At 57.5% G+C, this 25898-nt stretch overlaps 1 protein-coding gene across 2 annotated transcripts in view; it reads right to left on the reverse strand.

Annotated features, from left to right (window-relative positions):
* Window positions 1–232: 232 nt before the first annotated feature.
* PTK7 (protein tyrosine kinase 7 (inactive)) overlaps window positions 233–25898 on the reverse strand; it is a 37754-nt gene continuing 12088 nt past the window's right edge. Inside the window, exons 2-21 of one of the 2 annotated variants that reach the window (XM_052805857.1) lie at window positions 14158–14451; window positions 13759–13941; window positions 13532–13634; window positions 12880–13070; window positions 11545–11692; window positions 10398–10528; window positions 9853–10119; window positions 9514–9647; window positions 8973–9108; window positions 8721–8840; window positions 8394–8543; window positions 7966–8116; window positions 7484–7611; window positions 7015–7218; window positions 2885–3040; window positions 2469–2701; window positions 1818–1898; window positions 1583–1734; window positions 1327–1505; window positions 233–1110 (exon numbers count right to left, since the gene is read on the reverse strand). In XM_052805857.1, coding sequence (XP_052661817.1) covers window positions 950–1110; window positions 1327–1505; window positions 1583–1734; window positions 1818–1898; window positions 2469–2701; window positions 2885–3040; window positions 7015–7218; window positions 7484–7611; window positions 7966–8116; window positions 8394–8543; window positions 8721–8840; window positions 8973–9108; window positions 9514–9647; window positions 9853–10119; window positions 10398–10528; window positions 11545–11692; window positions 12880–13070; window positions 13532–13634; window positions 13759–13941; window positions 14158–14451 — 3302 coding nt within the window. In that variant the 3' untranslated portion in view covers window positions 233–949. The remainder of the gene's footprint in view (window positions 1111–1326; window positions 1506–1582; window positions 1735–1817; window positions 1899–2468; window positions 2702–2884; window positions 3041–7014; window positions 7219–7483; window positions 7612–7965; window positions 8117–8393; window positions 8544–8720; window positions 8841–8972; window positions 9109–9513; window positions 9648–9852; window positions 10120–10397; window positions 10529–11544; window positions 11693–12879; window positions 13071–13531; window positions 13635–13758; window positions 13942–14157; window positions 14452–25898) is intronic. The other variant, XM_052805858.1, reaches the window with a different exon arrangement.

Raw genomic sequence — 25898 nt, forward strand, 5'->3', positions numbered from 1 at the left:
CCCAGGGAGACAGTAAGCGCTGAGGCAAAGCGCTCCCTCAGGGCACGCCACGACAGGCTGGGAATGACATCTCGGATCCGGCTGGGAAGGGGGCAAAAGGGTTAAATACAGGAGACAGATGCCTGAGGAACCGGCCTCCAACCCTTCCCAGGAACCAAGTGGAAGAAAACAGTCAAACAGCCATCTGACAGCAGCATCTTACAAAGACCAAAAAAAAAAAAAAAACCAAACAAAAAAAAAAGCCTTCTTTATTGAGAGCAGCACATAAAAACCCAACAAAACCCAACCCTTCTTGGCTGCGGTACCCTCCGCTCAAGCAAACAAACTAACCCACTCTAGGCTGCATTCCAGTAACAGAAATACTATGTTAGGGAGGAGTCGGCACTCTGGAAGAGGGAGAGAGGGGGTACTGCCCAGAGTCGTTGTACAAAAAAAAAAAAAAAGGCACAGGGTAGTTGGGAAAGGTAGTGAGCTCCTTCATATGCCAGGCACTTTTGTGTTCCTGCTGGCTGGCCTGTACCCGTGGGGCGCGGGAGAGCCAGGCATGCCTCGCACAGACGGACGGAGAGAGCGGCCGGGCCAGGCCAGCAGATATGCGTGTGGCGAGCGGGGATGGAGAGCCTGGTGCTGGAGCCCAGCTCTTTACTGGGGGAGGGAAGAGCTGCGCTCCATCCGCACCAGCGGCCCGAGGACGCCGGGCTGGGCAGGCGGAGAGCAAGAGGCAGCGAGGGCTGTCTTTTGGGACCCGTGGAGGAGAGGGGTGGGGGGGGGGACTGGGGTACACTGGCTTGTGCTTTGAGTCCAGCAGCTGCTGGTGCCGAGCCGTTCGCTGGCGCGTCGGGGTCAGGCTCGGCAAAGGGGCCGCAAGGAGCGCCGGGGGGCTCCCCAGGCACCTACGGACCCCCGTCCGCCCCCGCGCCGCGTCCTTCCCCGGCAAGGGCCGGGATGCTCAGGCTTTGCTGTCGGCCGGGCTGTCCCCAAGGGCGGTGGCGAGCTCGCTGAAGGAGGGTCGATCCTTAGGGCTGGGGGCCCAACAGCGCTGCATCAGCTTGGCGAGGCGGGAAGGGCAACCCTCGGGCTGCGGGAGCTTCGTCTTTCCTGACTGCAGACCTGGCGTGAAAGCAAAGTCCAAAGGGCCGTTGGGGAAGGGACGCGATGCTCTTCGTGGGGTGCGAGGAGGGCAGCATCTCTCCACGCGGGCTGGAACGGCCGCTCCCCAGCCAGACCAGCACCGTGTCGAGAGAGGGGGACGTCGCCCAGCCCCTTCTACCACGAGGAAAGGATGCAGGCTACAACGCCAGGGACAGCACGAGGTGCTCCACATACCTGCTAGGACCTCATCGTCTGCCAGCGGGGTGTAGGGCATCTCCCCGTGCGTGAAGACCTCCCACATGAGCACCCCGAAGGACCACACGTCTGACTTGGTGGAGAACTCGTCCTCCAGCACGGCTTCGGGTGGCATCCAGCGCAGCGGGATCCAGGCTTGGCGAAAGTGGTAGTACTCGCTGCGGGCAGGACCGGCAGGCGATGAGACTGGTGCCATCCCATTCCCTCCCGTTCCCCTGCCAGGCTCCCGGCTGACCTGTTGTACACGTCTTTGCTGAGGCTCAGGGATGAGACCTTGACCTGCCGCTGGGCACTGACCAGGCAGTTCCTGGCTGCCAAATCCCGGTGCACGAACCTGCCGTTGGAGAGATGCTCCATGCCCAGGGCCACCTGTGTGCAGAGAGACACCTGACCCCCAAGGGAGATGTCAGCACTGGCTGCCTTCCTCGGGGTCCCCAAACCCCACAGCGCTTCCAAAGCTGCGCTATCACCTTATGTTTGGTAGTGAGGGGCTGCGGCTTCAGAGACTCATCCTTGCTCTTGGAGATCCTCAGGAACTGCTTCAGGTCCCCCTGGGAGACAGACAGCAACTCAGAGGCAGCACTTCTCCGTGCTGCCAGCCGCATCGGTCCCCGCTGTGCCCAGCTGGGGCAGGCCCACGGATCCTCATCTCCATAGTCCCCCACCTGCCCTCCTGGTCCCTGCCCTGTAGGGCAAGCCAGCATCTCACTTCTGGGCCTCGACTGGCTAAGATAAGCAGGCCTGATGTTTCCAGGACGTTTTTCACGTCCCAAATTGATTTCTCTCCCATGAACTCCCAGGCTCCCCCTAGTAGCCCTTAGCATTCGCAGCCATTCTGCAGCACGGAGTCCCATAGCTTAACTTACTCAGTGGAGTCCTGGACATAAGCCAGAAATCAGGAGGGTGTGGGAAAGGATAAAGACACCTCCAGGTCTTGCAGGAGACCCCCTCCCAATCCCCTTGAGACTGCTCCACGTGTTGGGAACAGCGGTAAGCTCAGCCTGGTCTCCCTACACCTTGCTTGCTCTGTGCTGCCAGCCTGGACCATGCCACACTTGCAGGTCCCACGCCCACTGTCCACCCCTCCTCCTCCTCCTCCTCGCTGCGGGCAGAGCCCTTACCAAGTCCACATACTCCAGGACCATGTAGTGGGGCTCTGCCTCACGGCACAGCCCCAGCAGCCGCACCACGTTGGAGTGGTTCAGCTTGCCAAACATCTCGGCCTCTCTTCGGAAATCCAGCTGCAGCTGCTCATCCCTCGTCTGCAAGCTCTTCACCAGGACCAGTGCTTCACCCTCGCCATCCTCTGCACCTTTTGCCTTGGCCAGGAACACTTCACCAAACTCCCCCCGGCCTGGAAGTGTAGAGCAGCACATGGGAAGGCAGCATACGTTAAGACAGCGTATGTATTTGACAGCCCGGCGGCTGCAGGGCCCTCTGTACCCCGGCACATCCAATTTTCTGGCTAGGACATGCCGGGCTTTCAGCCGCAGGTTTCCTGCTGGAGCGGGGTCAGGGCCAGGCTGGCCCAGCGTACCCAGGGTTGTGATTGTCTGCAGGTTGGAACGTGGAAAGTGCATCTTGTCGGCAGCGCTGTGCCGCTTGCTGGCCCCAGAGCTGCTGCCCAGGTTGGTCAAGGCCACTTCTTCCTGGATCTCTGCTGTCATCTGCCCGTTCTGCAGCAAAGTACCACCTGCAAGGGAAGCGTAACCGGCTTCAGCATCCTGCCAGGCTGTGCAGAGAACGTCACGCTAAGGATCAGCCCCTTCTGGGGCTGACGCTCCGAGCACCCACAACTGGCTGCAAGCACCCCAGCTTGACGTCTAGCCCCAGGCAACAGAGCGGCCTCCGCACAGTTGTTCCCTCTCTGGGCTCACGTCTGGCCCCATCCCTGGCAGCCACCCTTGAAATCAGATGCTGAGCAATGGCTTTGGTCCCAGAGGTAACCAGACCCATCTGGCCTTGTCCATCCCATGCCACTCGGTCATCCCGAAGCGCTGGCTACATCCAAACTACCATTGACAAAACTCTGCGGAACAGCAGCAGGAGATCGGACGCGTGAGGCAGAGAGAGAGCAGAGACGACTCTGCTCGCTATTAAGCGCAGTCTCTTGATGCCCGAGCGACTTTCTGGCATTAGCTGCTGCAGCCTGACTCCCCTGCTCCTGCTCACTTCCCAGCAAGCCAGCAATGCTCGTGTCCTCGGTAACCTTGAACCCCTCAGACCAGATCAGCCTGGAGTTTCCTTCGCTGCCTGGGTTCAAGCAGCGCTAGGAAGCACTGTCCTTGCAATCAACCCCAGCAAGCTTTCTGCTCAGGAACTCCGCTAGAAATTTCCCCGGCACAAACAGAAGCCAATGAACAGGACAAAACGTTATTGCCTTAAGAAAGTAGAGAACCCTGCGTTTTACCGGCAGCTGGTAGGGGAAAAGACTGTATAGATAGCAAACCTTGATTTTGAATGCATTGACTGCTTGGATCGGACCTGGCACTAGGAAGCGGTGCTTCCCGTAAGCTGAAGGCAGGAGTTTGAACGTAAAGCGGGGCACAGCGCTGAGCTAAGGTGGCTGACGCATGCGCAGCATCACCCTGCATCACTGTGCACACTCCATTTCAGCCAATCCAGGAGCAAGCGTTAAGGAAACACCCGGCCATGCAAAAGGATTTAATCACAACGTTAAGACTTGACCCAACATGAGGTAACTCCAACAGGAATCCCACTGCCCATCATTTGCATCAAGGGGTATTGTACAGCAGCGTGCGTACGTGCACGCTTACAACGAATGCGTACGAGAGAGGTACCAGCCCACGAGCACATCCTGAGCAGGTCTGGCCACGATGACAGGGACTGTGGCTTTGTCAGAGGTAGGCTTGGAGCTGAGATACGTTGACTTAAGCTACTGACAGCTGTCCTCTCTCACATGCTGGAGTAACATTTGCAGAAGACGACAGTGAAAAAACACCACCTACCCTGTAAATCAAAGCGTGATGCGACTTACGCTCTCCCTGTTTTTACGCTAATTATTAGCAAGACTGTTTGACCCTGTGCTGTCTGCACTCATGACTGATGGTGTCTCAAGACTACAAGCTTGAAGCCAAGAGGATAATACAAGACGACCGCTGCAACTGTGCCAAGAAAATACCAAAGGCTGCAGAGCGAATATGCTGCCACTGAGAGACAGCACCAGCGGGCAGCAACGACAGACGCTTTTGAGAACAGACATCCCCGTGTTTCACAGAGCTTTGACAAGACAGTCAATAACAAAAGGGACCGCAAAAATGAACAGGAAGCTTAATTTATGTATCCAGCAGTCCAGAGGGGAACCAAGTGTAGAGGAGCTGCCTGCTTTGCCCACCTGCCTGCGACGCCTGAGCATCTCCTGGAGAAAGAGACGCAGCCACGCTGCCCTGGAGAAATTAGCACGTGCCAACACAGAAATCAAATGCTCCGCTCAGTCCCCACAGCTGTTAACCTCCCCAAATGCCATGTCTTTATTCACCCAGAAAAAGCAGCAGCGTCAGACAGAGGGACACTGAGAGCAAGCACCCTTGCTACAGAGGATGTGGCGCACCGAGGACGTGACCTTGGAAGGTGACTGACTTGTTCGGAGTGCATCGATCCATAGGAAATCCATAGGAAGGATCCACTGCAAATCCATAGGAAGGTCAAATCTGTCTGGATCCTGAGGGCACTGGAAAAGTCAGCTGGTGGCCAGCCAGGGAGTACTTGTCATCAGGTAGGTGCTGAGATACTTCAGGTCACCCAGCTAAAGAGGGACCACATCAAAAGGAGGAAAAGAGCCAGATCTTTGAAGACCATGGTGAAGGGGGTGACTCCGCTGGAGCTGACAGCAAACACAAACCACTTCTCCAGAGAGGCTATGGAAGTACCAAAAAGGAGTGTAGACGTCTGGGCAGCTGGGTCTGCGTGTAGCAGTGAGGATGCATCTCTGACAGCTAAACTGGTTCCAAATGAAGGGGATAAGAAGAGGCAAAGTCTGGCAGAATAAAAAGAAAAATATAATAAACATAGGCCAAAATAAAAATCTGAGACCACCTCAAAAAAGATTAGAACAAATCCTTTCCCAGGAAGAGGATGCTGGCCGGAGCCTGTCGGCACCAGGTGAGCTGCCTACGACTTGTCCACAGAAAGAGCTCACAGTGGCGACAGCAGCAGAGCACAAAGCTGCAGAGATGCTCCTGCATCCCTGCTCCCAGGAGATTCCCCCACAGCCAGACTTCTCTTCTGGAGGTTTGGCTCTGTTCAAAGTACCAATACAAGAGGAAAAACAGGAGACAAACCCAGCAGTGATGTTTTGCCAGGACCTCACAGCAACCCCCACACCATCAGGACGTGGCTGTGTGCTGGAGAACTGGGAGGGGGAAGCACGATGACTGCATTTACAGTGGGGGGGGATATCCAGGGAATTATAGGGGCAGCACGCCACCACTCACAAGTCCTCACTGGTATCAGTGATGCAAGGACAACCATGACGTCAGGAAAAAGAGCTGCAACAGCTTTTGGAAATGAAAACGATGCCTCAGAGATCTCGGGTTCACTGAAGGAGCCATGTAGCTCATGCACAGCGGGGACCCAGTTTAGTCTATTTGCGGGGATTTTGCAGGGTCTCACGGAAACAGCTGTTAAAAAGCAGCTCGGCTGCCACAGGACCGAAGGGAACATCCTCCAATGGACACACCGAAAGTAGGCACCAGGGTAGTGCAACACGCTGCCGACATGGAAGGGCTGCTGCCGGCAGCGGTTTGCCGAAGCCGCCGACTTAGCTAGCAGCAAAGGTACAGGCCAGCTGCGGAGGGACACGGAGCACTGGGAGGTGCAGCCAGAGATAAAACACGAGGGCTGGGGAAAGCAACCCCAGTGTCCCGGCCACAGCGGTGGGCTCAGCCCTGAGCTGCCTGCTCTCTCTCCAGAGCGAGCTCTGTGGACAGGGAACCGAAGCCAGTGGCACAGCTGGGGACAGGACACAGCCCAGCTGTGTCACTCGGCAAAGCTGGATGCACCAAGTCCTGTCTGGGGCTCCCCATCTCAGAAAGGCGATAGCGCAACCAGAAAAGGCACTCGCAGGAACAATCAGACGTACGGAAGAGCTGTGTGTTCCAGCGCAGAGCTGATAGGTGACAAGCTTGGAAAGCAAAGAGATAGTTTTGTGCTCCAGAAGTCCTTGCTGGAGGATGCCGTAGACGCCCAAAGCTTATATGGGTTTCAGAGATAACAGGGTGAGTTCACAGCAGAGTTCAGGGCCGTTCAGTGAAAAGTCTTCCCGTCAGCACCAGGAGCTGCTGAACTGTGATTTGAACAGGCTGGAAGAATACTACTATTTCATTATATTGCAATAGAGATACTCCCCTCCCCTTGGCAAAGGGTGTATGCGATGCCATGTACGGGTGCTGGAAAGCGGGAGCGATACATGACTCAGCAGACAGAGGCGGCCACAATGTGGGGCTGGGATGCAGATTTCACACCAACTGCCTATTTCTCACCCGGCAGCAGGTCTCTGCCACCAGCCATAGCCAAAACCAAGAGCAAGAGACTCCCAGGGTAAAGAGGAGTCCCCTGTTCCCTGGGAGCTCCCCGTCTCTCAGCCCCTCCAGCCCAGGGGTAATGGGCCAGCAGTGAAGCCCCCACCCCCAGAGGTGCCGGCCTCACCATTCAGACACTCCATTTCAGGCTCCTCGCCCTCCGGGTGCTTCTTCAGCCTCTTGGCTTTTCTCCGCTTCTTACAGTAGAACATCAGCCCCAGCACGATAATGATGTAGGCAACAGCCGCCCCCACCGAAAGCCCAATGGTCTGGATCATCTTGTAGGGTGTGTGGCTGCCAGGTCCCTCATCCTCTTCCGCTGCCGGCTTGTCTGTGGGGCACAGAGCACCAAACCCATGAGGGTGCGGAGGGATTTCCCAAATCCTGCTCAGGAACGTGCTGGTGGAATGAGAAAAGCCTCCCCCCCGCTTGCTGTGGCCACCTCCTCGTCCAGCCGCAGCACGCCGCGTTGCATCCCGATAGGGATGCTGCCGTGACTCCCTAGCAGGCGTCACCCACCGGTGGGGCCAGAAGCAGAGCCTAGAGCTGCTGGGGACACCAGGAGGCCACGTCCCGATGTGGGGCACCCCCCTTACCTACGACGTATAGGAAGGCCTCGCGGTGCTTGATGTTGCAGCTGTTGCCGGCGATACAGGTGTATTTTCCAGAGTCCTCGGTGGTGACGTCGTAAATCACCAGGGAGCCATTGGGCATGATCTGAATCCTGCCAACCACACAGAGCCCTTTGCAAGCACCAGAGGGTAGAGGCAGGCTTGGGGTACCTGCAGCCCCATCTTCCCAGGGTGCCTCAGCCCCATGTCCCCAGTGCAATCGTCTCGAATCTCAGGCTGCGCAAGGCTCAAGAGCAAACGGTTGCAAGCTCAGCTGCGGCTTGGCAGGCTGTGGCAGAAAAGGCAACCCCGAGGCCAGGAGAGTCCAGGCTCTGGGACACGGAGACAACCGACTGCGTGCCCCCCAAGCTGGGAACCCGAGACCGCACCATCGGCACCCGCGTGCTGGGTAGGCACGGGGAACGCCACGCTGCGCCGCGTTGCGGTTTGGAATGGAGGCTGTGTACCTGGGCAGCAGCTTGCCGGGATCCAAAATCTTGTCCTTCCCTTTCCACTGGATGTGCGGCACGGGGTCCCCCTCTGCCTGGCACTGGAACATGGCTGTGTGCCCCTGGTACACCGTCGTGGGCTCTGGCTCTAGCTTGAAGGTGACGTAAACTGAAGGCAGAGAGGCCGACACGAACGCTGTCAGCTTCTGGGAACGATGCTGAGCTCCCACAAGGGAGCGGGGCCAGCACTGGCTCAGCGGCACATGCCCTCTCGGGCTGTTTGCAAAGCGCTGACGGACCAGACGCTCAAGTGCCACGGGGCAGAGCTCGGGGTCAGGCCAGACATTTCTCTCTCCGCCGGGGCACGCCGGTCGGCTGCCACCCAGGCAAACCCACTGCAAGGCCAGCACAGTGGGAAACCCACCTGCCCGCCGCAGAGCCCTCACCTGCGACCACGAGCTGCACGGTGGCACGGATCTCGCCTTGCGGGCTGTTGGAGGCGATGCACGTGTAGTTCCCCGAGTCGCTCCTGCTCACCTTGTGGAAGGACAAGATGCCGGCATTGTGACTGACGTGGGACGGCAGGCTGCTCCCGTCTGCAGGACGCAAGAAGAGGGGATGCAGCAGTCGTGCGGGAAGCACCGTGCCACACGGCGGCTGCCCGGGCAGCCGCAGCACCGCCGCTTCACCCACGTTGGACGTGGGCCAACGCAAAGGTCCTGGGGCCCCGGGTCAGAAACAGACATACTGCATCCAAGTCCCCCCCCCCTTACCCGTTTTAGTCCACTGGATGGTGGGTTTTTCCCGGCCGGTGGCTGAGCAGGACACTGTAACCTCCTTATCAAACTCCATGCACTGCAGCGGCTGGGGCGGCGGGGTGAACTTCAGCTTCTCTGCAAAAGACAGGCGTGATGTTAAGGCTCCCTCAGCCGCAGAAAGCACCAGAGCTCGGGGTATCGTGCCTGCACCCTGCCAGGCAAAAGAGCTCCCCCAAAGGGGAGGACGTGGAGTGCTTGGCAGCATACCTAGCACGTGCACCCGTGCGTATCCCTCGATGCTGCCTGCTGGCGTGCTGCTCACGCACTTGTACATGGTCCCATCGTACACCTCCACGTTGTTGATGCGCAGCGTCCCATTCTCGGAGATCTCAAACCGTGAGTCCTGCCCAGAGGGAGGGAGGGAGCGGGGCAGAAATGACATTGTCACCAGCCCTGGGCTCAGACCTTGCCTGTGGCACTCCTGACGTTCCCACGAGCCCGCACCACGCCTCAGATAGACACAGCCCTGCTGAGACCCACGTGGAGAACTGAGACAAGCTGCAGTGACACCTCTCTCGTCACTGCCCCAAAAGCAGAGGGCTGGCTCCCAGCCAAGTGGCTAGAGACAGCCAGTCGTGCACCCATACACCAGTAGGATGGAGATGGTGCCAGGAACATGGCCACAGTGGGGGTGACAGGGATGCTGGGCCTGGGAGCAAGGCAAGAAACAGCAGCAGTAGAGGAAGGAGCCGAGCAGGTACCTGGCCGAAGTGCCCGTGAGCAGCAGGGGCTTGCCCCATCGCCTCACCTCAGAGATGGAGACGCCGTTGCGGTACCAGGTGACGGTGGGTTTCAGGGAGGCCTTGCTGAGGCAGTGCAGGTATCCTGGCTTGCTCTCCTCCAGCTGGCTGTCCTTGGGCATCTCCACCCATTTGGGTACCGCTGGGCACGGAGGCAAGGGGTTACACGGGGCCGCTCACCGCCTCTCTGGCCAGCACCAGGGCAGACCAGACAGGCGGCGTGCAGCCAGCCATGAGAGATGCGCCTCTCCGTATCAACGAGGTGATGCGCCATCCCGCCCCGGCTCACCCCAACCCTCTATCCAGCCCCTTTCTCCGCTCCCAGCCCTTCTTGGAAAGCTGCCTACTAGCCACGGTGATGCTCAGTTCCTGTTTCTTCTCTCCAGCCTTGTTGGCAGCGTGGCAGGTGTAGGTCCCCGCATCCGTCTCGGTGATACTGGTGAAAACGAGCTGCTCTGCCTCTTGGTGCACCCTGCCAGCAGTGGGAACTCGTTCCTGGTTCCTCTCCCACCACACTTGGGGGGTGGGTACGCCTCGCGGGGCAACGCAGGCCACGCGGTGCCCCTGGTTCGCCGTCAACACCTTCGGGGAGAAGGGTGCCATTTCTTCGATCTCTGAGAGGAGCGATAGACAGCAGGGCTCAAACAGGGCAGGAACACGTAGCCAACCCACCAGCCTGATCATCCCCACGGGAGGCACCAGCCGAGGTGCTGAGAGAGCTCACCAGCTCTGTTTGCTCCCCTCATCCAGGCGGCAAGGACGAGCCGCTTCACAGATTAAACCAAGCACTTCTCCCACGTACTGACCCATTGCTATATCGTCACATAGCTCCAGAGCGACACCGCAACTCTGGGACCCACTGCCCGCCCTGCCACCAGCCCCAGGACCTCACCTGCTAGCCGCAGAGTCGCCTTCAGCACCAGAGCTTTCCCCCTCTGCCCACGGCCAACGCACTTATAGACACCGGTGCTGCGAGCCCTCACCTGGGTGATCAGCAGGGAGCCGTTGGCGAACACGGTGGTCCTGGGCACGGGGGGAGAGGCAAGGCTCAGCGGGCATCTCTGCAGGACGTGGGCCAGAGCCACAACCCCGTGATGTCCTACGTGAGCCCGCGGAACCGAAAGGGAGACTTCGGACCGAGGCAAAGCTTCCCGGCGCGAGGGGAGCCGCACGCGTAAACAAGGAGACGGCGGGACAACGTGCTTCGTGGGGGAAGCGAGCTAAGGGAAAGTCTCTTTTCTCGGAGAAGTGCTGGCTCCCACCAAAAGATGTGTCACCAGGCTGGGCCAGCTCTGAAGGCTGGCACAAGCCAGGGAAGGGGGTGGGAAGGGGGGGGGCAAGAGATGGTGCCCGGGAGCTGCCGGGCCACTGGGCATCTGGCACCCAGACAGCTCCTCTTGCCTTGCCAGGCGCCAGCATCGCCCTCCTCGGGCAGCCTGGGCTGGGAGATGTCCCCATCTCTGGGGTTTGCCCCATGAGTAGGGGTCTGGGGGGGGGGGTTCACAAACATTCCTGGCTCTGGGCATCACCACGCGCGGGTATCTGGAGGTGCGAGACAGCCACGGGGCCAGTGATCGCTGTGCAGATGTTGGGGTCTGGGAGGCGTCCCTGAGGCTGGGGATCAACACCTGCAGGCATCTGGTACTGGGACACGTCCCTGACTCTGGGAATTGTCCTACGCGGGCGTCTGGGGCTTGAGCTGTCCCTGGCTCCACGAAATCACCACACACGGACGTCTGGGGCTGGCAGACATCCCCAGCTCTGGGGATCATCCTGCGTGGGCACCCAGGAGCGACAGCCCCACAGACCCGTTTGAGGACAAACCGCTTGCTGAGTCCTACGCAGATAAAAGCCATGCACAAGTACCAAGGCCCTGCTAAACCCAAGCCAGCCAAGATGAGAAACCAATCCCAATGGCCGGCCTGACGTCGAATGCTTGCCCTCGGGCACGGCCAGGATTTGGCCTCTCTCCATTTCTTCCGGAACACGGTGCCCCCCTCTCCTCCCAGCCCTACCCACATCACCGGGGTCCCTATTACTTGGATCTGTTGGTGATGGGGCTGTCTTCAAAGAGCCACTCCTGCGTGGGAGGGGGCACGGCTGCAAACTGGCAGTCGAACATGGCCTCTTCGTTCTTGGTCACGATGAGGTCCTGCGGGACGATCACCGCCTGAGGAAAGCTCTCGTCTGCAACGGCAGAGACGACAAGAGGGTGAGAAGAGAAGAGCAGAGCCGCCCGTGGTATCCCTTCACCGTTGCTCTGGGGGAAACTCAAAGAAAAGAGCGGGTCGCACCCTGCGAGCCCCGAGGAGGCAGACATGGCAGCACGGCTGTAGTTACGCAGCCAGAGCCCAGGACCGCAGGCGGTAGCTGCTCTGAGGAAAGCCCTTTCTGCTTCCACGGCAAGGTCCTGAGCACCCTGGGCTCCTAGCAAACAGATCAAACCTGTCGCCGGACTGCGAATTCCCTTGTCCAATTCCAAATACCTCTCTAAGGTCAACATCTCCTGCTCTCCCCGGGCCTTGCCTCCGAAGGCCAGCGGGGCGTCTCACCCACGCGGCACCACGGTGGCACTGGTATTAGCCAAACCGGCAGCACCTACAGCCTCCAGGGTCCAAACCTTGTTGAAGGAGGGAAGACCCTGGTACTCCAGTACCGGAGACGACGGCATAGACCTGCTCCAGAAAGAAGCAGGGGCAGATCCCATTTTTGGGCTATGATCCCATTTTTGCTATGAAATTCCAAAATCATTTCCGAATTTTTTGGTAAACACCCTCTTAGGCTATAAGACTGCCAGACTGCAGTGAATCTGATGTGCTCTGAATACGAAACACCTAGGATGTGCTATAACAGAGATGCCACTGAAAAACGCTGCAATAAAATTATGAGTTGACGACGAAGTCATACCAGAGCAGTAACTTTCCCCCTGGACAGAGGAGAACTCATTAACATGACAATCCAATCATTATTCCCACCCACCCACCGTCCCAAGCCCTCCCCATCCACAACCTCAACTCCCGACAGATCTATCCAAACTGAGCAGTCCCTTCTCCCGAGTCACGAAGGAATGATCCCTTCTCCTGGAACCTGTAGACAGGGCAGGGTTCAAGCCCGGCCAAGTGCGTCAGGCCTGTCTCCGGCCAGAGGCTTCGCACAGAGAAAGTCACACCAGCCTGACACTTCCAGGACATGGTTTAGTGGGCATGGTTGATGGTTGGGACTCGACGGTCTTGAAGGTCTTTTCCAACCTAAATGATTCTATGAGTCTATGATTCCCCTGCAGCCTGGCTCCTGCCCTGCAGCAGAGGGGAGGCTGTTAGCAGAGCAGTAAAACAGCCGAGCCCCCAGCGCCGAGCAGCCAGGACACAACTCACCGATGATATTCAGCGTGAAGTTGTTCTGGCTGCAGACGAAGCCGACGGCACTGCGGGCGCAGCAGTAGTAGAGACCGTTGTCGTCGGGGCTGGCACTCTGCAGGGTCAGCGTTCGCTCCTTGTTGCTGACGGAATAGGTGCTGCGGCCGTTGGGGAGAGGCGTACCGTCCCGAAACCACTGCCACGTGGGGCTGCAAGACAGGGGCAAGAGGGTGACCGGGCGCAGGACACCGGCAGGGCTCCCCAGAGAGCACATGTGCGGAGGAGACAGCCCAGAGATGGCCCATTTCCCTGGCTCTCTGTCCCCACTGCCGGCCCCGACACGGACACGAAGCCATGAGACATGCAGCCAAGTGGACGGGACATGACTGGAAAAGCAACGGAGAGTGACCGCAGCACACCAAGCAGCTCAGCGACCGGACTGTGACAGCCCGTCCTTACTGTGCTCCTCGCTACGCGGCTCTGAGGAAGCCGTTTGCCTTCTCTCCCGGTGCTCAGCCACAGGCTCAATCCTGCCTTTCGCCTTCCCTAGACTCTACTGAATCCTCGGCAGGAGAGAGGAGAGAGAGACAGAGAGAAAGAAGGGAAGAGCATGCAGTGAAGGTGCAGGGGGACCCCCGGCAGGGTCCATTCCTCGGGAAGCAACCCTTACCGCGGGTGGCCATCGATGTGACACCGCAGCACCACTGCGGAGGAGGGCTGGATCTCAGCTACGCTGGCCGGCTGCTTCAGCACCACGCTGCCTGTCTCAATCCCTGTGGGATCAAAGAATAACAACACAGCTGGCTCTCCAAACCTACAGAGCCCGGGTGGATGCCGACTCAGTAATAACCAGAGCAGGCAGCAAGGACGCAGGCACGGAGGAAAGGGACACCCAACCTGCAAACACCCCACGTTGCCCCGTGTAGCTGTTCTCTGAGGGATAAGAGGGGCTCTGAAAGGATCTGCAGTGCTCAGGACACACTTGGTGCAGTAACATCCCCGTTTCATATATACAAATGGGGAAGGTGGCAGGAGAAAGCATCTCCGACAGCCTTGGGGACATCAGAAGATACAAGCAGCCTAGAGGGCATGAAGGACATGGTAGCTGGGGAGGAATCCTACTTGCACAGTTCATGCCGTCCGATCCCCGTCTGACCACGGCCCCCAGACGTGTTAGCAGGTGGGCTAGCAAAGCTGTTTCCAGTCTCAGCCCCTTCCAAGAGAGTGCTTTGCCCTGTCCACGGTGGGCAGCACCAGGCTGCGGCGTGTGCCTGGCTGCCCTCTCCCCACACTCACACTTGATATTGAAAGATGCGTTGGTTGTGCGAGCCTCCTCCCCAGTGAGCAAGTTCCTCGCCACGCACTGGAAATCCCCGGCATCCCGGTGCCGATCGACGGCGGCAAACTGGAGGTTGCTGCCTTCCTTGAAGCGCTGCTCCGTGTCCCGAACGGGGAGCCCGTTCTGCAGCCATTCAAACTCCACATCTGCTGGATCCTCCACCTCGCAGCGGAGAATGGCGCTGCGGCCGTGCAGGGCATCCTGGGAGTACGGCTCCTTGGTGAAAAGGATCATTGCCCGAGTCCCCACAGCTGCAAGACAGAAAAATAAGGGCACGTTTAGAGCATGGGGACGGGGAGAAGGGAATAGGTAAGCACGTGCTGTTCTCAAGGGTCTCCGGACAGCTGATACCGTCACGTTAGGAGAAACGCAGCCCGAAGCACATCTGCCAAAACCAGTCCCCGATGGGGGAATTTAAACAGATCTGTGCTCAGATTCCAGCACAGCCTCTTTAAGGCTGTCGCTCCAGCAATCACTGGGACAGGGCTGCCTGAGCTTGCCACAAGCCAAGGAGAGCCCTCTGCTCCCTGGGGCCGGGGGCATTAGGAGGGAGCTCCCGTGACCCTGACGCACTGCCGAGTGCCGCACTTCCAGCCTGAACAGAGAGATGTCTCGTGGTGTGTGAGCCGAGAAGTCAGTCACCAAGACATTGGAGAGCAAGCAGCTTCCTGGGCAGTTCGGATGGTTCTTTGAGCTCCTCTTGTCCTGGTTTTTTTGGGGACGCGTCCTAAGTCCCAGCCATGCGTCAAGATTGCCCCAGATCAGGAACACCCATAGACTGTTTCTAGGCTTTCCTCAAAGCTTCTCTCCTTGGGATCATGTCTCTGTCTCACTTCCACATCCTCAGAAACTACCCAGAAAAAAAAAAAAAAAGGTCTGGAACAAGGATTGCCCATGGGAATAACCACAGCAGCTGCTGGAGCACAGCACAAGGAGATGCAGCAGTGACACCCCAAGCTTCTGCTGGGGACTCACCCCACTTGCAAGTAGCAGCGGAAACAAGAAATTGCAAGGGTTGACCCCAGGGTCTGATAGCGGCCGTGGGGTGGCTGTAGAAGGCTGGAAGCATCTCTCTGCAGTGGTGGAAAAGCCAAAGAATCCTCCTCCACACACGAGCCCCCACCCAAGAGCTCAGGGTCCCGGGGACAGAGCAGCCAGCGCTTCCCGAGGCATTGGCTGACGTGGCCGCCGAGGGACCGTGCTAGCGTATTCCTAAATCTGGCTGCTGTCTGGCCACAGCCAGCCATGCAGGCGCTCTGCTCCGGTTACCAGCTGGCCGCAGAAAGGAAAGCAGACAAAGGGCAATTCAACACGCGCTGACTGCTGGTGGACTCTGTTCTCAGCACCGTGCTCTGCAGGGAAAGAGGCCAAGCCAGGCAGATTCCGAGCATCTTGGAAGCAATCTCTCACGAAGGCAAACAAGAAAGTGGTCAAAACGGTGCGCTCCCACCACTGTAAGGAAAACGGCTTCAGAAAGTGGTTGCCTGGATGAGTTAGATGAACAGGATCCAAGCCCAGCTGAAGGACGGTTCTTCCTTGGAGGCTCAGCCACATCCTCCTGTCGGGTGTCTGTGTAAAAGCCTGGTAAAGGGACACAATTTGATAGGACATCGCAGCCACCCTTTGGCTCACGCCAAAACAGGCTGCTGGGACAGACGGACAGGAGCAAAGGGGAACAGGACAGTCAAATCCACTCCGGTTTGAACCTACAGGAGCTGGGTCGGTCCTTTTCCACAGATGTGCTTCAGGGCACCAAGGCACACGCCCGTCAAACCATACCTGTGTGGTACAAAACACGTGCAAGGCGGCAGCGTGCATTAGGAGAGCTCGTGAAGGAGATGGATCAGTTCTCCTCTTGGGGTCTCAGCATCCCAAAACCTTTCACAGTCTACTAGTCATGCGAGTGCTGGAGCTAGTGATGAGGCACCTCTCTCTCTGAAGGTGTAGGCCATTCGGGTATTAAGACACGATATTTTAAATTAGGTGTGCTTCTAGCATTAAATTGTCAGCATCAGCAGCGTCAACACTAAACAGCAGCGGAACTGCTTTCGCCCCATCACTGCCAGCACAATTGCATTTCACTCAGCGCGGGTCAGCTGAAAGCTTCGGCAGCCTCATCACATAAATCCTGCTGCCTCAGCATCCCCACGTCCGGGCAGGAGGACATGGCTCTGCGGACAAGAGACATGACGAAGGCTTGGCACAAGCTCCACGTGGGAAGCAGGGATTTTACAAGGTGTCAGGAAACACCGGGATCCAGCTCCCCGGTGAAACAGGAGAAACTGTTTACGTCCTCGTCTTCCATCCTGGGGAAACGGACACAACCGTTTCAGCTCAAGCGAGATCCCTGCGATGAACGCCTCGTGAGCACAAGTGCCAAAGTAAACTGGGATAAGTAAGTGTTGAAGTGCAATAAGAGCCATAAACTTGTGTTTTGCTTTGACAATAGCATCCAAGGTGCCGTTGGATGGACTGGCTGCATGTGCTGGAAACCATTGTCGCAACCATACCTCAGATCCGGGCTACGAGGAAAGACTGGGAGCAGCTAGATGTGGTCCAGACGTTTTGGGGTGGAAGATGTCAGAAGCCCAGAGCTGGACACAGCTTTTCACAGTACTCTCAATCCAGAGCACCAGGGCCCGGTGTTCGGAGATGGGATGTGCTGCACTTGCCCATGAAAGTTGTAGAGCCCTGGTCCAGCAAATGGCTGCAGTCAGCAGGGCTCGTGCATCCCCTCCATCTCATCTGGGCTTTTGGGACAGAGGCTCAAGCAAGCTGTCCAAGCAGATGGTCTGGGATGCCATTATGCCAGAGTTTGCGTAAAACCCGTATAAAGCCAACAGACATCGCCACCTGTACCGAATGAAGAACTAGAGGACCTCCCAGCACCGCTGCATGGTTCTGTTGTGGTTTCATGAGCTAATCTGGGCCGGGCTGCATTGCTAGGAGCTGCTGAAAGAAGCAGAATTGACTTTTTCTCTTCCCTCAGTGAGAGCCACCCCCAAAAATACCCAGCAACACCAAGTTTGTTGAAAGTCGGCTTAGCAAGCCCAAGCCAGTGCAGAGCTCTCCCCTAGGAACCCAGCTGGGCCAGCCACAGTCCTGCAAAGCCAACGCCAAGCAGCAGTCCCAAATGAGTGCGCTGGCAAACACCCGCTCTCTGCGTATGTATGTGACACAAGCCATCCCTGACTGGGAGAAAAAGAAACCCTCAACACATGTTTCTGGCCTAAAACCATTTCAACTGTGGCTACAGAAAGCTTTTCAGGAAAGCTTCGGCCAGATTAGATAAACACATTTGAAATGCAGCGCACTTGAAAACACCCAGTGGTGTTTTACCCAAAGGATATTTAATTGAAATACAAAAACCCTCCTGTTGAGGTAATAGATGAAGGTTAAGCGAACTGTGTAGGGAAGCTGCACTGGTACCTACAGGTCCCCAGGGTATCATTCCCACACACCACCGAGCAAATCATCTGCAGGGAGGGGACAGGCATCAGCAGGACGCACAAGGATGGAGAGAAGAGGATGCTCAGTTCACATCCCGGCTCCGAGAGCTTGCTTATAGCAAAGATCCGAAGGCAGGAACACAGCATCCTTCATGCAGAGGTATCCCCCTGCTCAAAATTAATTTCATTTATTTAAGGACGCAAATAGCCGCTTCCCAGGAAAAACACTCACACGAACACCTGCATTGCCAGCCTGAATTTCTACCGCGTGTATCTCAATTCACCTTTCGGGCTTGGGATGTCCCCAGGACTCGGACGTCGCAGCCTCCTCCAAAGGCCACAGCGGGCTGACCATGTGCAGAGCATTTCAGGCTGACAAAACCAGGAAAGCCGCATCCAGGACAGACTTTGCGAGCAACCCTATGGCGAGTCACTGCTGCCCGAAGCTCTGCAGAGTGAGTTTTCAATCCTATGAGCTTGCCAGGGAGCAAAGGGCTCTCCACGCCTCTGGCAAAGCAGACCCAGCCCCATGGTAGCCAACCCCATCGAATGCTGCCACAGCATTACTGCAGCGATTTGGCAGCAGGCTGCAGCACAGCCTGGGAATGCTTTGGTTTGGAGCCGTTCTCCCGAGCCAGAAAAGCGAGAGACATCAGCGTTGCCGTTTTCACCAGCCAGAGCTGTACAAAAATGCACCAGAAGCGTAATAAGGGTCTGAAGGAGACATGGCAGGGCTGGGGGCTAGCGCTGGGAAATCGGGGCTGAAGTTTTGGGGGATCCCACATCCCCGTTCCCACCTGGGCAGCACCAGGTTCGGTCCATCCCAGGCACAGAGACGCTGCAGGGCTCTCGGGGAAGGAGGTTACAGCAAACTGCCGAGCCGTGGGTTTCAGCGCTCGCCTCCGAGGCTGGACGCCGTCCTCCCACGCTGTGCCGCGGAGATAGCCGGACAACAGGCAACGAACCTCAGGGACCGCAGACCTTCGTGGAGCGCCGGGCTTTGTAATCACGGAGACGCGGCCGGAAAACGCGCGGGGGTGGCAGGACTCGCCCCTGGGGGATCAGCCATCTCTAAGGCTGTGCTCGGGGCTGCGGCCAGCGAGAGGGTCTGCCCACCTTCCGCACCGTACCCAGAGGCCAGAGAGGACCACGCGTGCTGCCTGGCGAGTCCCTGCCATGGCAGCAAGCCCAAACCTTCTCGGTCATCTTTCAGGCTGCAAGGGCACGAAGCAGCGTTACAAGCCAAGCCTCGACCCGAGCCAGGTTTTCCATCCGTCGTTTCGTGTGTCACGCACGAGCAGCCCCCCACGAGCCAGCGCTCGCCCGGGGACGCTCCAGTAGCTCAACCCCATCTTGGTGCCGCCAAACAACCGTGCGAGCCGGGGAGACCAGGCAGCACATCTCCCGCCTCGCCTGACAGACCGAGTCGCCTACATCTTGAAGCAATCCAAAAATCATTGTCTCCTTGCCTAACGACATCGCTTGGGAACGCAGCCTCAACCGCAGGGCCTTCAGCTGCCGCGCAGCCCCCGATCCCCGCTGTCTCCGCAGCCGTCTCGCTCGCCTACAGCCGTGCTGGGGATGCAACAGGCAAGTTGGCTAGCGGCGGCGCGTGCCGCAGCATGGCAGCCCCCGGCACTTGCACCGAGCAGCAGTTGTGAAGGAAAGAAAACAGACCTCAGCAGGCGATGGCTAGCCTTGGCAGGCGTTTGGCACGGCTGGGGTGCCAGCAGAGCTGGAAGCCCACCGCAGCGGCTCCACGTCCCCAGTCCCACGGGAGATCCGCGCTCCCCCTCGACCCCGAGCCACCCACCGCCAGGCATGCCCATTGCCCAGCTCCTGGGCACCGAGCTAAAAGAGCTCTGGATGGAGGACAGAAAGGGAAAAGAAAAGGATCCATTTCACTTCGTACCCAAAAGAACCTAGGTAACCAACCTCTTCAGACACCACAGCTGATGCAAGGATGAGTAATGCCAAAGATGCTTGCAACCAAACAAGGAATTAAAAGCACGGGAATGGGATTTGGGAAGAGGGCTTTGTGCAAGTTTAAGGTTTCCTGGTTTGGAAAGCAAGCCCAGCGCTGTGGGGCTTCTGCAGCTTGTAGTCCAGCCCCACTCTCCAGCCAGGCCCCGGGAGCGTTATTCTGCAGCCTCGCTTCCACGGACACTTCGCAAAGTTCACCCTGGGTCAGCTCAGCCAGATGTGCAAGCCAGCTCCTTTAATGTTCTGCATCTGGAACAGCAGATTAGAGGAGCTGCAACTCATCTGCAGTGCCCAGGGCAGCAAAGCCCAGAGGACCCAAACTGCATCCTTCCTCCCCAAAGAGGAACCATCCTCCTCCTCTTCTCCTCTGCCAGCAGGAGGCCTCAGATCTGCCCCAGCTGTGGAAGGGGAGAGCTGGCTTACAGGAAAGAAATAAAACAAAGACCCGCGGGTACCAGGATGCAATGGAAGGAGCTAGCTGCAAAAACTGGCACAGCCAGCTCCCCCAAGGAGTTCTTCTGGCAGAGGACACAGCTGGCCAGCGTCTGTTCTGGCCTCTCAGAGCAGAGAGGACCTCAAACGCTCCCATGCCAGAGCAGGGGAGCTCCCAGTTGTCCCAGCTCCACTGTGGAGCCAGCGCTCCCTGGGGATGCACAACCAGCGAGTCTCAGCCCTGAGGTGGGAGCTGGAGGTATTTACACCCCCAGCTCAGCACCTAACTAGACAAGACAGCTTGGTAACACACTGCTAAACGTTTGTTCCCTGTCCATTTTCTTTAATAGTTAGCAAAAGATGCCACGTTCCCTAGGAAGACACTGCTGCAGCACACAGGTGGGGTGCCTGCTCTTCCCGGCCCTTTGCAACACCCGAAGGGGCAAAGATCTCAGCAGTTCTCCTGGGGAAGGCCCTGGGTACCTTGCAGCAACCACACAGTGCGCTTTTCTGCAGAGAGGAGGCCGGGAATACAGCTGGGAGAGAGGAGGGTGACCTGGCCAGAGATGCCCTAGCCCCCAGCGCAAACCTGAGGTGAGCAGCGGGAGTAGCCCAAGTCCATCCCCAGGCTGCATCCCTTCAGCCCCAGACTGAAAGAGCAGGATTAAGAGACACTTTCACCACTTTCTACCATGCGACCAACTCTGGATGTGTCAGCTAATTAATAAGCCTCAGCAAAGCAAGGTGGCAGCGATAGCTTTTTGCCACCTGGGAATGCATAGCTGATGTACCACTACCCCACCATATCCACACTATGAACTTTCTGCTTCTGCCACTGCCATTGCTCAGAACGTTGAGGAAACGAAGCCTCTGCAATCAACCCAGCAGCAACACAGGCTATTCCTCTTCAGTGAGGAATCACTAAGGGAAAAGGAAGGTTTGGATGAGCTAACGCATTCTGGACTCACGTCGCTCTGCAGCACTCGCTCCCAGCTCCGTAGACCTGCAACAAGGCAAGGAAGGCACAGGCAGCGCATTGCTTTGAAGCTGCCATTGCATCCCGCAGCAGCACGCTTAGCTGCTGCCAACCCCAAGCAAAACCAACAACCCAGGCCACAGCTACCAAGACCACCCGCCTCACTGCAAGCCCAGGGGCAGAGTTAAGGACTACAAGAAAGGCCCCCCTTGAAGGAAAAGAGCATCAAACCTCAGCAGAAGGGACCGAGAAGCTCACACTCAGGTCCCACGTCCCAGGGGAGCTCAACGTGGGATGGACACGGACAGCCCCAAACACGGGACTGATTTATCGCCACGTTCTCTGGGAAAGACAATGGGGCCACAGCAGAAGTCTGGTGTCAAAGGCAACCATAGGCATATTTTTGGAAAAGACCATGACCTGTGCTCCATCGCAAGGCAACAAAGGGCACAGTGGGGACTGTGTTAGGGTTTAGGGTCCTGGACTCTCACAGATTTCAATAACACACTCCCAGAAAGAATTAGCAAACGGGTCTTGTCTTTAGGAGCAATTTATTAAACATCATTGTCTGCAGGCAGCAATTCCTTCTGTTGCCAAGTCCTCAGGAACGGCTCCAGTGCTGGGACTTTGCTTTTAGCCACTCTTGGATCAAAGAGCAGCACACTCTGAGTTCAAGCCCCAGCTTGCTTCTGAAGGCTGGGCAATCGAATCGCTGGGCTGGAGCATCCCGAGCTTGCTGGTCCAGAAGTGTTGAGCCCCCTGTGAGAACAAGGCTCCACTCACTGCATGCAGCTTTAACTCCTGAGGTGCTGGCTGTGCACTCCTCGCCAGCAGCTTAGCCCACGCAAGCTTGGCAGCAGTTCCTAAACGGGAGCAAGGTTCTAGACACCGAAGCGCTGCTAATGCTCAGGACTGCAACTCTCACCTGACAGCCTTTCCTTTCTGCTGCAGCCAGGCGCAGCCCCGTTGTCCCTACGACATCTGGGCCCCAATGGACTCCACGCATCCCTCCTTTTCTCCCTCTTCCCCATCCACAATCATCACCCCAAGCTGCCAGCAGCGCTCCTTCCCTTGCCTGCAGCACCCAGGCTCCTTCCAACCCAGCCTCTGCTGCAAACAGCCCCATCTGCAGAGAAGCAAAGCCAGCCCTCCCCAAGCCAGGGGAACCACAAAGAGCAGCACGCAGTAAAACCACTCGCCTGGCCTCTCGTCCTGCCCTCTCTGCCGTCACCGGACCAGGCAAGCACTTAGTACCTTGATCCCACCTCCCGCTCCCCATCTGCTGCAGCCCGGAGGATGCAGGCTGCCACGGAGCAAGCAATGCACGCCAGCATCTGCTCTTTGTCCTCGTGAGGCTCTCGGTGAGCCCAGGGCCCCAAGCAGACCTCCCATTCACGGCTCGAGCAAGCCATGTGTTTACTGGCACAGTTCATTACGAACATGCTCCTATAAAAGCAGATTTTTGGCATGCCAGGACTGGGAACAACACATGGGTCAGCTTTTCCTCCCCTCCTGGTCACAAACACAGAGCCAGCAGGCTCATTTGCACCAGCTGAAGCTGTAGAAGCAGGCAAGGAAAAATCATGAATGCTTAATAACACAAGCAACCCCCCTGCCTTGCTGGTCGGTCCCTACAGCCACATAAAGCAGCTGCTCGGAGCACGCCTGCTCCACACACAGCTCTATTCCACTGCTTAGCAGATACCACGGAAACAGCAGCCAAGCCAAACACCCAGAGAGATTTGCATCTCCAAATGATTTCCAGCCAGCAAGTTCCTCTGTGCAAGAGGTTCCAGTTGAGAAAGCCTCTCAGACGGGTAGAGTTGCAATAAACCACTCTCTCCCACCAGGCCAGATGGAAATGGTTTGATGCAGGCAAGGAGCTCTGAACACGGCAGGCTTGGTCTGATCAAGCCCAACATCTGGAAAGCCTTTGGGCACCCATCATACAAGCCTTTTAAAACTACGTCGTTTCCCATTCCAGTTAAAGTAAAAACAAAAGCTCACTCTGCACCCAGGAAAAAAACATCGCTCCTATTTGAGTCCCCAGCACGAATGGATGGGTACAAAACAGCATTTCCAAGAAACGCTCCGCTAGAGTGGCTTTGGCTTCATGAGCCATGAGGAACTGCACCAGCACTTGGGAGCTCCAGGCCTGGCATAAACACAGCACGGTCGTACTGGTGTGGATCAAGACGACGAGGGACTTGGGAAAACACCCTACAGTTCTTCCACCCACCTGGATCCAACAGCCCTGCTCTGAGCGCGGGTCTGCTCGGACGACCGCTGAGCCTCTCTCCCTTTTGCGGTGGTTTGCTCCGGACTTGCAGGAGACGCGATGCTTGCACACCACCACTTCACACCAGTTATCACACCACCACGCCGGCCATGCATCTAGTTCTTCTCCGCATGCTCCGCGGAAGGCTACGTCAAATTAACCTGTAGCACAGCCGTTTGCATCCATGAGCAAAGTTTCAAACGCAAAGCACCCGCATATGCAACCTTCCAGGTGGGATTTACTGATCAAGAGGAGAAGCAACCCAGGATGCAAGTCAGCACAGAAGCATCCCCACCCTGTAACAGCTGAGGGCATCTGCTCATCCCACAGTACTTGGCTTTTTCGCTTGGGTCCCAAATAGAAACAGCAAGCTTGGTCCACTCTTTTCTCGCCTCCACCCCTGTGTGCCAATGCAAGATTACATCTGCCCAGACCCTGGCCACCCTCATGGACCCCACCAGGAGCCCTATGACGTATAGCAGATGCAAGCCCAGGTTTGGAAACTTCTCGGCTGCTGGCCTACCAGTGAGCGACAAGTGGTCTGCAATGGGACCGCAGCCTGAGCTCGCCCCTGGTGCCCCACAGCACCTCTCTCCACTGCCCTCTGCCTGGAGGGGTGCTTTTAAACACAGGCTCCGAGCAACCATCCATAAGCCAACTCTGCCCTTCAAACCAAGCTTTAGAATTAAAAAAAGAAAAGCTGCAACCATTTAGCGCAATTCCCATTAGCCTCCCCAGACCTGTTCAGAGAGGCTGCAAGCTGGGGGGGATTTCCCTCCCTGCCCAGGATCCCATACTTGGGAACGGCGAAGCCCAATTTCTGAGCAATTATCGCAAGAAATCTGAACAGACCCACTGGGGTTTGAACGCTGTAAATCAATTGCTGGAGCAAACGCTGAGGCAGCGCTCGCAGTAACGCGCTGGGATGCAGCTGGCCATGGGAAGAGCTCCCTGCCACACGCAGCGGGGAGATGCCTGCAGCTTCCATTGCACATAGCCCCAGTCCCAAAGCGGGCAGGAACGGCTCACACCTGTGCCACAGGAGAAAAGACCAGCATAACTGAGAAAAAGGGTCGGCGCAAGGACAGTGAGCCCAGGCACCCAGCTGCAGGCTCCCGACGGGACAGCCAGGCTACCCTGGCACTGACCTCGCTCACCCACTCGGTTCAAGCCAGTTTGGGGCTTTTCCCACCTCTGTTCCTCATGGTGCCCATCCTGCTTCCCCAGCACAGATCCCGTGAATCCCAGCCCCCTCCCCAGCCACACACCCCTCAGGCTTGCTTCTTCCAAGACCATCCCAAGCTCAGTTTCATAAATGCCATAAAGGCTCCGCAGCCTCTATCCTCCACAGCAGCGGCAGCAAGCAGAGACCCCACTTTCCTGTGGGCTCAAAGCCAGGCAGCAGGGTAACAGAAGAGCCACCCCAAGGCAACACGACATGATAAACCTTTGCGGACAGGGACAGGGTGGCGGTGGGGAGCGAGGTCCAGGGCATTTCCCACCGCGCGAGCTAGCTGCTGCTCCGGCGACGAGCAAGAACAGCAACCAGGGTGCTACTCCGCAGGGAACGTTACGGGAGGTTCCTCCTTATTCCCAGGCAGAGCAGGGCTGCTGCCAACAAATAACCCCGCTGCAGGCTTACTTGGGCTGGTGGGACAGCCACCACGCCGCGCAGTTTGGTCTCCAAGGCCGAGGGATTTGCTAACGGCCTTAAGGTACGGAAGATGTGCTTGGGCTGAACGGCTAGCTGTGCCTTTGCCCCACGGTCTGTCCTGACATCTCAGCACCTTGCTCAAACAGAGGAAAACTGGAGCAAGCCAGGGTAGTCCCAGCGGTAGCCCAAGCTCCTCGGCTTCCCGCAACAGCTTGGGGCTGCTGAACCAGAACAACTGGCCTTGGCCCCGCAGGAGCAGGTTGACACTGCTCTGAGCCACGCTCCGCAACAGGGCTGCGCCCGTTCTCCTGGCATCTGCTGCAAGAGGAGGCACGGGCATCTCTGGGGGGGACGACACGCCTGGTCCCAGGGCAAGGATGCCATTCTGTTGGGCCACCGAGGCAACCGGGTGGTCCCATGCCCCTAAAAGAAGCCCAGGTACCTCTCCTGAGCCCCCAACGCAGACAAAGAACCAGCCCAAGCCACGAACACAGCGCTGGGGTGGTGCAGCTGGGAGGGGGATAGGGCAGAGTTAGCAGCCAGACCGCAGCTTTTTCTGCCCAAACATTCAAGGCACAGGCACACGCTGGCAACTGTTTGCACCACGGCCGCTGGCTAGTGGAGAAGAAAGCTTGGACCCGTGCCTGCTCGCTGAGCAGCATGGCAGTGGTGGCCATGGGACCCCCAGGAAGGCCAGGACAATATCTTGGTGGCAGATAAACAGAGACAGAGGAACAAGTGAGACAGGAAAGCCACAAGCCCAGTGCAGGAGCTGGGAATCCTGCTGGCTCAATTAAACCCTCTTTAATGGTGCGTCAGCCAAAGGCTCCGGAGCAGACATCGCCAGCTGTGTTGCCAAGCCCCACTGAGAAACACAAATGCTTCAAGGGTGACTCAGCACCAGCGACAGACTTGCTGCACCCACA

The sequence above is a fragment of the Harpia harpyja genome, chromosome 13, assembly GCF_026419915.1.
Source record: "Harpia harpyja isolate bHarHar1 chromosome 13, bHarHar1 primary haplotype, whole genome shotgun sequence".
In the NCBI taxonomy this organism is placed as follows: Eukaryota; Metazoa; Chordata; class Aves; order Accipitriformes; family Accipitridae; genus Harpia; species Harpia harpyja.